Source organism: Cervus elaphus, chromosome 31 (assembly GCF_910594005.1).
Source record: "Cervus elaphus chromosome 31, mCerEla1.1, whole genome shotgun sequence".
Classification (NCBI taxonomy): domain Eukaryota; kingdom Metazoa; phylum Chordata; class Mammalia; order Artiodactyla; family Cervidae; genus Cervus; species Cervus elaphus.
The window spans coordinates 44,070,185-44,084,723 of record NC_057845.1 but is presented as its reverse complement, the minus strand read 5'-3'; the positions used below and the strand labels follow the sequence as shown (position 1 = coordinate 44,084,723).

Genomic DNA, 14,539 nt, shown 5'->3' with positions numbered 1-14,539 from the left:
TGGAACCAAAAGAATTAGGGTTTGAGTCCCGACTCTATGCAAACTGTTTGAGTTTTCTTCCCTTGGGTGAATCATTTATCAATTCCTTCATTTTTGAGAAAGAGATACCAATAACTCAGATTTTTACCTGACTGGGGGCTTGGCACCTGTAATCCCCTACACTGTTCAAGGGTTAGCTGTGTATCTCACAATTTCTCTATCCGTTCTTCTGTCAACGGACACTTGTTTCGGCACCTTGGCTAGAATGAACAATGCTCCTGTTAGCATGGGAGTACAGACATATTTTTAAGATAATGATTTCATTTCCTTGGATATACACTCAGTGGTGAGATTACTGCATCATTCGGTTCAGTCCAGATCACTCTCAGTCGTGTCCGACTCTTTGTGACCCCACGGACTGCAGCACACCAGGCTTCCCTGTCCATCACCAACTCCCAGAGCCTACTCAAACTTAAGTCTATCATGTCAGTGATGCCATCCAACCATCTCATCCTCTGTCATCCCCTTCCCCTCCTGCCTTCAATCTTTCCCAGTGATAGGGTCATTACCAATTAGTCAGTTCTTCGTATCAGGTAGCCAAAGTATTGGAGTTTCACCTTGAGCATCAGTCCTTCCAACAAATATTCAGAACTGATTTCCTTTAGGATGGACTGGTTGGATCTCCTTGCAGTCCAAGGGACTCTCAAGATTCTTCTCCAACACCACAGTTCAAAAGCATCGATTCTTCAGCACTAAGCTTTCTTTATAGTCCAACTCTCACATCCATACATGACTACTGGAAAAACCATAGCTTTGACTAGATGGACATTTGTTGGCAAAGTAATGTTTCTGGTTTTTAATATGCTGTCTAGGTTGGAAATATTTTTTTTCCAAGGAGCAAGCGTCTTTTAATTGCATGGCTGCGGTCACTATCTGCAGTGATTTTGAAGTCCAGAAAAAATAAAGTCTCTCACTGTTTCCATTGTTTCCCCATCTATTTGCCATGAAGTGATCATGCCATCATCTTCATTTTTTGAATGTTGAGTTTTAAGCCAACTTTTCACTCTCCTCTTTCACTTTCATCAAGAGGCTCTTTAGTACATCTTTGCTTTCCGCCATAGGGGTGGTATCACCTGTGTATCTGAGATTAGTGATATTTATCACAACAATCTTGATTCCAGCTTGTGCTTCATCCAGACGAGCATTTTGCATGATGTACTCTGCATATAAGTTAAATAAGCAGGGTGACAATATACAGCCTTAACACGCTCCTTTCCCAATTTGGAACCAGTCTGTTGTTCCATGTCTGGTTCTAACTGTTGCTTCTTGACCTGCATACAGATTTCTCAGGAGGCAGGTAATGTGGTCTGGTATTCTCATCACTTGAAGAATTTTCTACAGTTTGTTGTGATCTACAGAGTCAAAGGCTTTTGAGTAATCAATAAAGCAGAAGTAGATGTTTTTCTGGAACTCTTGCTTTTTCAATGATCCAATGGATATTGGCAATTTGATCTCTGGTTGCTCTGCCTTTTCTAAATCCATCTTGAACATCTGGAAGTTCTCGGTTCGTGTACTTTTGAAGCCTAGCTTGGAGAATTTTGAGCATTACTTTGCTATCGTGTGAGATGAGTGCAATTGTGGGTAGTTTGAACATTCTTTGCATTGCCTTTCTTCAGGATTGGAATGAAAATTGGCCTTTTCCAGTCTTGTGGCCACTGCTGAGTTTTCCAAATTTGCTGGCATATTGAGTGCAGCACTTCAACACCATAATTTTTAGGATTTGAAATAGCTCAACTGAAATTCTATCATCTCCACTAGTTTCGTTTGTAGTGATGCTTCCTAAGGCCCACTTGACTTCACATTCCAGGATGTCTGGCTCTAGGTGAGTGGTCATCTGAGTCATGAAGATCTTTCTTTGTATAGTTCTTCTGTGTATTCTTGCCACCTCTTCATTTTTTTTTTTTCATTTATTTTTATTAGTTGGAGGCTAATTACTTTACAATATCGTAGTGGTTTCATACATTGACTTGAATTAGCCATAGATTCACATGTATTTCCCCATCCCGATCCCCCCTCTCACCTCCCTCTCTACCCGATCCCTCTGGGTCTTCCCAGTGCACCAGCCCCAAGCACTTGTCTCATGCATCTAACCTGGGCTGGTGATCTGTTTCACCCTAGATAATATACATGTTTTGATGCTGTTCTCTTGAAACATCCCACCCTCACCTTCTCCCACAGAGTTCAAAAGTCTGTTCTGTACTTCTGTGTCTCTTGTTCTGTTTTGCATATAGGGTTATCATTACCATCTTTCTAAATTCCATATATATGTGTTAGTATGCTGTAATGGTCTTTATCTTTCTGGCTTACTTCACTCTGTATAATGGGCTCCAGTTTCATCCATCTCATTAGAACTGATTCAAATGAATTCTTTTTAATGGCTGAGTAATATTCCATGGTGTATATGTCCCAGAGCTTCCTTATCCATTCATCTGCTGATGGGCATCTAGGTTGCTTCCATGTCCTGGCAATTATAAACAGTGCTGCGATGAACATTGGGGTGCACGTGTCTCTTTCAGATCTGGTTTCCTCAGTGTGTATGCCCAGCAGTGGGATTGCTGGGTCATATGGCAGTTCTATTTCCAGTTTTTTAAGGAATCTCCACACTGTTCTCCATAGCGGCTGTCCTAGTTTGCATTCCCACCAACAGTGTAAGAGGGTTCCCTTTTCTCCACAGCCTCTCCAGCATTTATTGCTTGTAGACTTTTGGATAGCAGCCATCCTGACTGGCGTGTAATGGTACCTCATTGTGGTTTTGATTTGCATTTCTCTGATAATGAGTGATGTTGAGCATCTTTTCATGTGTTTGTTAGCCATCTGTATGTCTTCCTTGGAGAAATGTCTGTTTAGTTCTTTGGCCCACTTTTTGATTGGGTCATTTATTTTTCTGGAGTTGAGCTGCAGGAGTTGCTTGTATATTTTTGAGATTAATCCTTTGTTTGTTGCTTCATTTGCTATTATTTTCTCCCAATCTGAGGGCTGTCTTTTCACCTTGCTTATAGTTTCCTTTGTTGTGCAAAAGCTTTTAAGTTTCATTAGGTCCCATTTGTTTAGTTTTGCTTTTATTTCCAATATTCTGGGAGGTGGGTCATAGAGGATCTTGCTGTGATTTATGTCGGAGAGTGTTTTGCCTATGTTCTCCTCTAGGAGTTTTATAGTTTCTGGTCTTACATTTAGATCTTTTATTCATTTGGAGTTTATTTTTGTGTATGGTGTTAGAAAGTGTTCTAGTTTCATTCTTTTACAAGTGGTTGACCAGTTTTCCCAGCACCACTTGTTAAAGAGGTTGTCTTTTTTCCATTGTATATCCTTGCCTCCTTTGTTGAAGATAAGGTGTCCATAGGTTCGTGGATTTATCTCTGGGCTTTCTATTCTGTTCCATTGATCTATATTTCTGTCTTTGTGCCAGTACCATACTGTCTTGATGACTGTATGCCACCTCTTCTTAATATCTTCTGCTTCCTTCAGGTCCATACCATTTCTGTCCTTTACTGAGCCCATCGTTGCACGAAATGTTCCCTTGGTATCTCTAATTTTCTTGAAGCGATCTGTAGTCTTTCCCATTCTACTGTTTTCCTCTATTTCTTTGCACTGATCACTGAAGAAGGCTTTCTTATCTCTCCTTGCTATTCTTTGGAACTCTGCATTCAAATGGGCATATCTTCCTTTTCTCCTTTGCCTTCTGCTTCTCTTCTTTTCACAGTTATTGGTAGGGCCTCTTCAGACAACCATCTTGTCTTTTTGCATTTCTTTTTCTTGGGGATGGTCTTGATCACTGTCTCCTGTACAATGTCACAAGCCTCTGTCCATAGTTCTCCAGGCATTCTGTCTATCAGATATAATCCCTTGAATCTATTTCTCACTTCCACTGTGTAATTGTAAGTGATTTGGTTTAGGTCATACCTGAATGGTCTAGCAGTTTTCCCTACTTTCTTCCATTTAAGTCTGAACTTTGCAATAAGGAGTCATGATCCGAGCCACAGTCAGCTCCCAGTCTTGTTTTGGCTCACTGTACAGAACTTCTCCATCTTTGGCTGCAAAGAATATAATCAATCATATGGTGCTTCTATTTTTCATCTCTTGAGGAATCTCCATACTGTTCTCCAGAGTGACTGTACTGGTTTACATTCCCATCAATAGTGCACAAGGGTTCCCTTTACTCCATATCCTCACCAGCTTTTGCTATCTCTTGTCTTTTAGATAATAGACATCCTAACAGATAATATCTCATTGGGGTTTTGATTTGCATTTCTCTGATGATTAGTGATGTCTTTAGCATTATTTCATGTGCCTATTGGCTATTTGTGTATCTTCTTTTGAAAGGGGTCTTTTCCTGTCCTTTGCACATTTTTCCGTTGGGTCATTGACTTCTTTGCTGTTGAGTTGTGTGAGTTTCTTATGTATTTTGGATATTAACCACTTACCAGATGTATGATTTGCATATATTTTCTCCCATTCCATAGGTTGCCTTTCCATTTGTTGATGGTTCCCTTTGCTGTACAGATTTTCAGTTTGATGTAGTCTCACTTGTTTATTTTTGCTTTTGTTGCTTTTGCTTTTGGGGTCAGATCCAAAAATTACTACCAAGACTAATATAAAGGAGCTTGTTGTTGCTCTCAATCACCTAGTTGTGTTTGATTCTTTGCAACCCCATGGACTGCAGCACGCCAGGCCTCCCTGCCCCTCACCATCTCCCAAAGTTTGCCCAAGTTCATGTTCATTGCATCAGTGATGCCGTCCAGCCTCTCATCCTCTGATGCCCTCTTCTCCTTCTGCCTTCGATCTTTCCCAGCATCAGGGACTTTTCCAATGAGTCGTAGGTACACATCAGATGACTAAAATACTAGAGCTTCAGCTTCAGCATCAGTCCTTCCAGTGAATATTCAGGATTGATCTCCCTTAAGATTGACTGTTTTGATCTCCTTGATGTCCAAGGGTCTTTTAGGAGTCTTCTCCAGCACCACAGTTCAAAGGCATTAATTCTTTGGTGTTCTGCCTTCTTTATGGTCCAGCCCTCATAACCATAAGTGACCACTAGGAAGACCATAGCCTTGACTATACAGACCTTTGTCAGCAGAGTAATGTCTCTGCTTTTCAACACACTGTCTAAGTTTGCCATCATTTTCCTGCCAAGAAGCAATTGTCTTCTGATTTCATGGCTGCAGTCACCATCCGCAGTGATTTTGGAGCCCAAGAAGAGGAAATCTGTTACTACTTGCACCTTTTCCCCTTCTATTTGCCATGCAGTAATGGGGCCAGATGCCGTGATCTTAGATTTTTAATATATAGTCTTGAGTCAACCCTCCTCCTTCACCCTCACTGAGGTGCTTTAGTTCCTCTTCACTCTCTGCCATTAGAGTTACCATCTGCATATCTGAGGTGGTGTTGTTTCTCCCGCCTGTCTTGATTCCAGCTTTTGTGACTCACCCAGCCTGGCATTTCTCACAATGTGGTCAGCGTATAGATTAAACAAACGGGGTGACAGCAGACAGCCCTGTCGTACTCCTCTCTCGATCTTGAATCAGTCAGTTGTTCCACACAGGGTTCTAACTGCTGCTTCTTGGCCTGCAAACAGGTTTCTCAGGAGACAGGTAAGATGGTCTGGTATTCCCATCTCTCTAAGGGCTTTCCACAGTTACGATCCACAGGGTCAAAAGCTTTAGTCTAGTTGAAGAAACAGAGATAGATGGTTTTTTTCCTGGAATGTCCTTGCTTTCTCTATAATCCAGCAAATGCTGGCAATGTGATCTCTAATTCCTCTTCTTTGTCTATACCCAGCTTGGACATCTGGAAGTTTTTGGTTTGCATAATGCTGAAGCCTAGCATGAAAGATTTTAAGCATGACCTTACCAGCATGGGAGATGAGTGCAACTGTCTGATGGTTTAGCACATTCTTTGGTACTACCCTTCTTGGGAACTGGGATGAGGATTAACCTTTTCCAGTCCTGTGGTCACTGATGGATCTTTCAGATTCGTTTACATAATGAATGCAAAACCTTGATAGCATCCTCCTTTAGGGATTTGAATAGTTTTGAGGAGTTTTATGATTTCAGGTTTTGTGTTCAAGTCTTTAAACCATTTTGACCTGACTTGTATGTATGGTACAAAATAAGGGATGTGGAATAGCTTTCATTTTATTGGTATCTTCTTCAATATCTTTCACCAGTGTCTTAAAGTTTTCAGTGTACAGATCTTTCATCTCCTTAAATAAAATTATTCCTAAATATTTTATTATTTTTCAGGCTATGGTAAATTTTGAGGCTAAATTGTTTGTAAATTGTTTCCTTAATTTCTCTCTATGATAATTTTTGGTATATAGACAATCCAACAGATTTCTACATATTAATACAGGATCCTACAACTTTACCAAATGTATTAGTTCTAGCAGCTTTTTGAGTGTTTAGGGTTTTCTACATATAATACCATGTCATCATCTGCAAATAGAAAAAAAATTTACTTCTTCCTTTCCAATTTGGGTGTTTTTTATTTCCTTCTCTTGACTGATTGCTCTAGCCAGGACTTCCAGTGCTATGTTGAATAAAAGTGGTGAGAATAGGGATTCTTGTCTTGTTCCTGAGAGAGGAAAAGCTTTCAGCATTTCATCATTAAGTATGATGTTAGCTGTGGGCTTATCATACAAGCCTTTATTATCTTGAGGTATTTTCCCTGTATACCAAGTTTGTTGAGAGTTTTTATCAAGAAAGAATGTTGAATTTTGTCAAATGCTTTTTCTGCATCTATTGAGGTCATATAAATCATAGTTTTTTTATCCCTCTTTTTGTTAATATGGTATATCACATTGATTTGTGAATGTTGAACCATCTTTGCATTCTTGGAATGAATCCCACTAGATCATGTTTATGATCATTCTGATGTATTGATGAACTTGGATTTGCTAATATTTTGTTGAGGATTTTTGCATCTATATTTCATCAAGAATATTGGATTATAATTTTCTTTTCTTGTAGTGTCCTTATCTGGCAGGGTAATGCTGGCCTCATAAAATGAATCTGGGAGTTTCCCTCTCCCCTTCACTTTATTGGAAAAGTTTGAGAAAGGCTGGTGTTAATTACTGAATCCACCAGTAAAAACATCTGGTCCTGGGCTCTTGTTTCTTGGGAAGTTTTTGGTTACTGACTCAATCTCCTTCCTAGTAATTAGTCTACTCAAATGATCTATTCTTTCCTGCTTTAGTCTTGATAGGTTTTATGTTTCTAAGAATTTATATGTTTCCTCTAGGTTATTCAATCTGTTGGTATATAATTATTGTTCATAATTATTCACTGATCTCCTACAATCCCTTGTATTTCTGTAGCGCCAGTTTAATGTCTCCTCTTTCATTTCTGATTTCCTGATTTTACTTGAGCTCTCCCTTTTTTTCTGTTACCCCAGCTAAACGTTTGTCAGTTCTGTGTGTCTTCTGGAAAAGCCAGCCCTTAGTTTTACTGGTCTTCTGTACTGGTTTTCTGATCCCTATTTCTTTTATGTCTGCTCTGCTATTTGTTATCTCCTTCCTTCTACTGACTTTGGGCTTAGCTTGTTCTCTTTCTTGTTCCTTGAGGTGTAAAGTTAGGTTGTCTGATATCTTTTTTTCTTAATATAGGTATTTGTTAAATTTATTTACTATAAATGTCCCCCATAGAATTGCTTTTTTTTCCCCCATAGAATTGCTTTTGAGGCACTCCATAAATTTTGTTATGTTGTCTTTCCATTTTCCTTTGGCTCAAGATATATGTTGATTGCTCTCGATTTTTTCCTTTGACTCATTGGTTTTTCATTCATATGTTTGTTGTTTAATCTCCACATATCTGTGAATTTTCCAATTCCTTCTTTTAAATCAAATCCTATTTACCATTCTGGTTAGAAAATATACTGTATATGATACTAATTTTCTTAAATTTATTAATACTTATCTTGCATCCTGACATTTGACCTATCTTGAAGTATTAAAGAGTTTGGTCCATTTACATTTACGGTAATTATTGTTAGATATGGACATACCATTGCTATTTTGTTTTGTAATTCTTTTGTTCCTTTCTTCATCTCTCCTTCTCTTCCTTTGTGATCTGATGACTTTCTGTAGGGCTCTGCTGTGACTCTGTTCTTTTTGTGTATATATCTATCACTGGTTATCACTTTGTAGTTACCATGAGATTTACATAAAATATCATAAGTCTATTTTACATAAAGTCTATTTAAGTTAATGACAACTTCAAACACACACCAGCTCTATTTTTTTATACTCTTCCCTACACATTTTGTTTTTATGTCATAATTTACATTTTTACACTGTATATCCATTAATAAGTTATTGCAATTATAGTTATTGTAGCATTTTTTTTTGTTTTTTAACTCTCACATTAGAGTTATAAGTGATTTACCCTCCACAATTTTAACATTAGACTACTCTAAATGTAACTGCATATTTACTTTTAGCACTGAGTTTTATACTTTTATGTTTCCCTGTTACTAATTAGCATCCTTCCATTTCTATTTGAAGAACTCTCTTTAACATTCTTGTAAGGCTGATGTAGTGGTGATGAACTGTTTTGGCCTTTGTTTGTCTGGGAAACTCTATTTTCCCTTCAGTTCTGAAGACCAACTTCGCTGATTTTTTTTTTGTTTTTTAATTTAGCACTTTTGACTGTATCATGCTGCTCCCTTCTGGCCTGAAAGTTTTTGCTGAGAAATCTGCTGATATTGTTATGGGACCTCCGTTGTACATAACAAGTTGCTTTTCCCCTGCTGCTTTTAAGATTCTTTCCTTATTTTTAACTTTTGAAAATTTAATCATCATTAATGCAGGTCTGTTAATGTTGGGATGGAGCTCTTTGGATTCCATTGGAACTCTCTAGCTTTCCTGGGTCTGAATGTTTCTTTACCCTGGTTAGGGAAGTTTTCAGCTGTTATTTCTTTGAAATAAGCTCTCTGCCCCTTTTCTTTCCCTCTCCCCAATCCCCTCTGGGACTCATATAATGCATATACTGGTCCATTTGGTGATGTCCCATGCATCCCTTAAGTTCTCTTTTTAGGTGCTCTTCCGATTGGATGAATTTCAGAGCCGCATCTTCACATCCACTCACCCTTTCTTCCCCTCAATCCACGCTGCTGTTGAACTCCTCTGATGAAGTTTTCAGGTCAAGTGTTATACTCTTAACTTTGTGTTTTCCAGTTTGGCACTTTCAAATATTTTCTGTTACTTTGTTCTCCTGACCTTGGTAGGCATATTAATGACTATTACTTTGAACTGTTTATGAGGTGTTTGCTTTGTAGACATTAGATAAAACAGCCACCTCTCCCAGTCATGATAGAATGGTCTCAGGTAGGAAATAAACCTTTTGAATCAGCCCAACCTGAGCTCCTACTTGTATCTCAAACCTCTGAGATTGTCCAAGCAAGTTTATCTTTAGTGGCTCATAGTATTTGGGGGTGTGCCAAAACTCATCAGTGTCCCAAAGGGGAGAATCACAGTCAGCATCTAGATGCAGGCTGATTATGAGCTGAACAGTAGGTAGCAGTTGGGAAATTAAGTAGTTAAGCCCCTTCTAGGGAAACACTAGGAGACGGCTGTTTTTTGCCTGCTGAACCCAGGATAGAGTTGGGGCGCGGCGTGGGGTGGGGTAGGGAAGTGTGCTCTGTGTACATTAAAAACCGGTTCTTTATTTGCTAGCCCTGTGTATTTGTGAACACAAACTGCCTCTCAGAGCAGGCAACATGGAGACCTATCCCTTGGGCAGTAGCTGTGAAAGCTGAGACTCAGCCATTTGTACAAGTGCCTTCCAGGGAAATGCTAGTGATTTATTTTTATTGTTGGAGCAGGCTGGAGGGAGAAGGCAGGGAAGGTGTCTGCCAACTCCCCTGTCTCTGGAGAGGATCACAGCCAGTCTCTAAATATGTGCTAAAACTAGAAGCCTCACCCTCAGGTGTCAGCTTTTAAAGTATGCAGTTAAACCTCTTTCAGGGAAAAACTGGAAGATGGGCATTTTTGCCTGCTTGCTCTGTGCTGAGCCCTGGGGGACTAGCTAGTCAAAAACTGCTTCTTTGCCACAGTCCTGTGGGACTCATGAATGCAAGGCCCCATTGGCTATCAGAGTCAAGTGAGCCAAGGATTCATCCCTTTGGATGGAAGCTATAAACTTTGGGCACAAACATGTTACAACCTCCTTCCAGGGAGATACCAGCAATTTCCCAATGGCTTCCCTGGTCTCCAGGGAGGATCATAGCCCTCAGATACTTGCTAAATTAAAATCCTGGTCATTTAAAAAAAAAAAAAATCCTGGCCCTCGGGCACTGTCTTTTAACACTGGCAGAAAAACAGGTGATTTTGCCCTTTTGCTCTCCACTAGAGGCATAGCCATCGTGACTGCTCATGCACTTGTAAGAACAGCTTATTTGCTATATCCTTATGGTTTTCATAAACACAAGCCCTGCTGGCTTTCAGAGCCAGATGCTTAGGGGACCCATCCCTCAGGTGAGAGTCTTAAAAGTCGAGATGTTAGATGTGGGTTATAAACCCTTTGCTCCTCAGGAAGAAGTTGGGAGTTCCCGCTTGATTACATGGTGCTGTGTCAGGGGTGGGATTTATGGCAGTGTGTCCAGCCCTTGCCACCCATCTCGATACGGGTATTCTCTCATTTCCCCGGTGCGGAGGAGACGCTCCGCTACTTTCTGGATCTCTTTCAGAGGGGACTGCTCTGTGTGCAGATGTACACTCAATGTGTCTATGGAAGGAGGAGACCTCGGGGCCTCCTATTACATCTTAGCACACCCTCTCTCATTTTCACTTGTTTTAGGTGTTCCTTCTGTTAATTAAATCCGTTCTGTCTAGATTATTTCTCCAAATGGTCAAATATTCGAGGCACCTATTTGTTACATGTGTTTGTTCATGGCAACATCTCCTGGGACCCCTCACCATCATCTTTTGTCTCTCTCCTGTGTTGAGGATAATTCCTATATCCATGGCTTCCCTGTCTACTCCCTTGCTTCCTGGCATTTCTTGAGAAACACACCTTCAAGAGAGGTTATAGAAGACATTTTCGGGTCTGATGTGTCTGAGAATGTCCGTGCTTTACTCTGATACTGTTTAGCTAAACACAGATTGTAGGATAACATGAACCCTTGAAAAGTATTGTTCCATTGCTTTTTAACTTCTGGAGTTGCTGTCACATGTCATTCTGATTCTGGAGTCTTTGAATGTGACCAATTTTCTTTTCAGAAACATTTAAGATCTAGTCTTTATCCTAGTACTCTAAAATTTTGCAATTTCTATGCATTAGTCTTTTTTTTTCTTATTGCTTGGCAAGTATTAGGCCTTTTAAACCTAGAAACCCATGTCTTTCAGTTCTGGGAAATTACTTAAAACCTTGTAGGGTAATTTCCTACCTTCCTTTCCCCCGCCTCTCTCTTCTAGAATCTACTAGTTTTGTATTCCCTGAAATAATCTGCTCATTCCCATATTTTCTCACATTTTTCATCTTTTTTCCCTAATATTTGTGTTTCTTATCTTCCAAATATTCTATTTGAAATTTTATTCTGTACTTTCTATTTCAAATAACTTTCTTCTCCATGCATTTTTGCATAGCTAAAATGCTATGCTTATTTCCTATGTGCAATCAATATTTTCTCTAAGACATTACTTTTTAAAAAATTTTTTATTGAAGGATAATTGCTTTACAGAATTGTGTTGTTTTCTGTCAAACCTCAACGTGAATCAGCCATAGGTACACATATATCCCCTCCCTTTTGATCCTCCCTCCCATCTCCAGCCCCATCCCAGCCCCTAGGTTGATACAGAGCCCCTGTTCGAGTTTCCTGAGCCTCACAGCAAATTCCCCTTGGCTCTCTATTTCACACATGGTGATGTAAGTCTCCATGTTACTCTTTCCACACAGCTCACCCTCTCCCCATGTCCATTAGTCTATTCTGTCTGTAAGACATTCCTCTTACACCTACAGTGTCATAAATCTTATGACAACATGTGCTTCTTGGGAAAAACTTTGCCTTTAAAAATATACTGTTTTTATATTTTGTTTAATCAGCCAAAAACATGTGCCTTTCAGTTCCCATGCTAGCTATTAAACTCAGTTTAAAATGATTTCTTCAAAACTTGTCAAGTGTCATAAAATGGTGGCCAAACCGCCCCCCGCAAACTAGCTTATCAATATTTGCAGCCATACTACAAATATGGCTGAAGTGTAAATAACTGTGAAATGAAAAAGGCACTGAAATAACTCCATCAGACTTGGCCAAAGCAGAGATTTGTGGCCATGGCCTAGTGTGGAATGCACTGCCCACTTGAATCAAAGTCTAGATGCCTGTGGTTTCTTTTTCCCACCTTCAGTTCTCCCTAGTGTGATGATTTTTTTTCTTTCTTTTTTATAAATTCATGAGGCCTCTGAGCTAGAATTTAATCTGTGGAAAATATTCTATGCCAAAGCACCTGAGGTATGTGTAATTTATTTAAGTGAGTGAGATGGGTGGCTTTATATCAGCAGTCTCTTATGCAAAGGATAATGGCACTTTCTGCCAGCTGATTAGTTTGCAAAAATTCTTTCATGTGCAGTCTCTCACTGTAAAAACTCTGCATATTTTAATCCCTGTATCACAAAATTTGGAAGTTTAAGAAAGCAAAGACAGTAAGAGTGTAATGGTTAAGAGCCTGATTGTTCTTAACTGATAAATAGGGTTAATACTTATTTCTTGGGGTTTGTGTGTACTGTATTACGTTTTATATGTACTTTTTGAGTACATAGGAAGCACTCAAAAAGTAGTTGACATTGTAATACTAGAATCTGTCTTCCTTATAGATTGCATCAGTGTTTTAATACAATGCCTCAGTAGCCAAAAATCTGACTCCTTGAGTCCCAGGAAGTTTTCCTGTTATTGCTCACTTGATAATCCTCTGTACCAAACTGACGGCTGTCATCCTTCTGTTTTTCACTTTTTTTTTTTAATAAATTTTTTTGTGTTCTGTACTTAGTCAATTATAAACTTTTCAAAAAGGGGAATTATCTCCCAAAGTCTTTCAAAATTTTGAAACTCACAATTCTCAGCTGACTCAAGCTGGTTTTACATTTGAAACTACTTTCCTACCAAGTCTGCTACTAAAAGGAACTCTTAGTTTCAGAAAAACAGCAAATAGCTTTACTGTTTGAATTTAAAAGGATTTGCTCTGCTTGAGTATTCTATGGGTGAAATTTGTCAAATATTGCCTAGCAATTTAGTGCATAATTCTTAAGGATAGAAATCAAACTTTTCACTATTAGGGATATGGGCTTGTTTTGTCTTTTGTTTTTAACATAAAGGGTTAAGGGCCTGGCCTATATAAATCCGGTTTATGGGGGAGAGGGGGCGTCTTTATGCCTGTGTTTGTCCTGAGGTGACACTACCTTGCCATTACTCAGGATATATCGTGACTTTGTATGATCCACATAAGATGCAAATTCCAGGTGATATAATCACAACTTCCTGCAACATAGTATTTTCATATGCATCTGTTCCCATAGTTTATATAGTTCTCATATGTCAGTGGCCACAGGGTTCCCCTCAGAAACTCACTATAAATACCTCTCTGGAAGCCCTCAAAAATGGATTCAGTAGCTACAATGGAGCAAAAAAAATCTGCATTTTAAATAAACTTTCTCCACTACAACTCTAACATGTTATTCTCACATAGGTAGTTCAAACCCCATGGTGAGGAACACTGATTAAGTCTAAGGCAACAACCAAAGTTGGGATTTTTGCAATCTTTGCTCCCAGGAAGTAGCTAATCGTTTGAAGAAAACTGAGATTCCTAATTACTGGAATCAGCCTGGGTCTGCTGAAGACTGCTTTCCTGCATGTCTATTAACAACCTGCTCAGCCATTTCTATTCTGTTAATTTGGAGATTTTGAAAGAGAACAGTCTTTTTTTTTTTTATTAACCCCTTTCTTTTAGAAAACAGACAAGCTGTTTGAACAGTAAAGAAATTTTTCTTTTCCTGAAGCTGCTTCTAGAACATAAGTCCATTCAACATCATGATGATTTCAAAACAGAATTGGGAGGAACGTTAAGTATGACCAGATGTTGTTTCCTACTTCTGAAGAATGTTGTTCTCTTTTTCTCCCCCTTCAGCTATGAATTCCAGGTGAAACCCAAAAACCCACTTGGTGAAGGGCCACCCAGCAACACAGTGGCGTTCAGTACTGAATCAGGTAATTACATCAGCTGGAATTCCCAACAAGGATGTAGAGGGTCAGAGTGTGTGCATAGCTTGTCTGAAACAAGCTAAATGAGGTAAAGCATTTCTTGATTTCAAAAACCCATCTATTTGAAAAATCAAGCCAATGAAGATACCTTTTAAAGAAGCAACACCTGGGTTTTTCCTCATTTATTTTCATGTCAGAAAAATGGTAGGCTTATCAGTGTAAAAGAGAGGAAGTATGAGGTCAGGCTATACTCAATAGTGAATGAATGCTCCTCTCTATGCCTAGAATCAGAATGTCAGACTTAGAGAGCCAGTTG

The 14,539-nt window shown here is 39.1% G+C and overlaps 1 protein-coding gene across 46 annotated transcripts in view; it reads left to right on the top strand.

The window, feature by feature from the left end:
- LOC122687350 (ABI family member 3 binding protein) overlaps positions 1-14,539 on the top strand; it is a 277,123-nt gene that overhangs the window by 256,925 nt on the left and 5,659 nt on the right. For all 46 annotated transcript variants that reach the window (XM_043892758.1, XM_043892771.1, XM_043892776.1 and 43 more), the window contains one exon: positions 14,150-14,229. In XM_043892758.1, the coding sequence (XP_043748693.1) occupies positions 14,150-14,229 (80 nt within the window). The remainder of the gene's footprint in view (positions 1-14,149; positions 14,230-14,539) is intronic.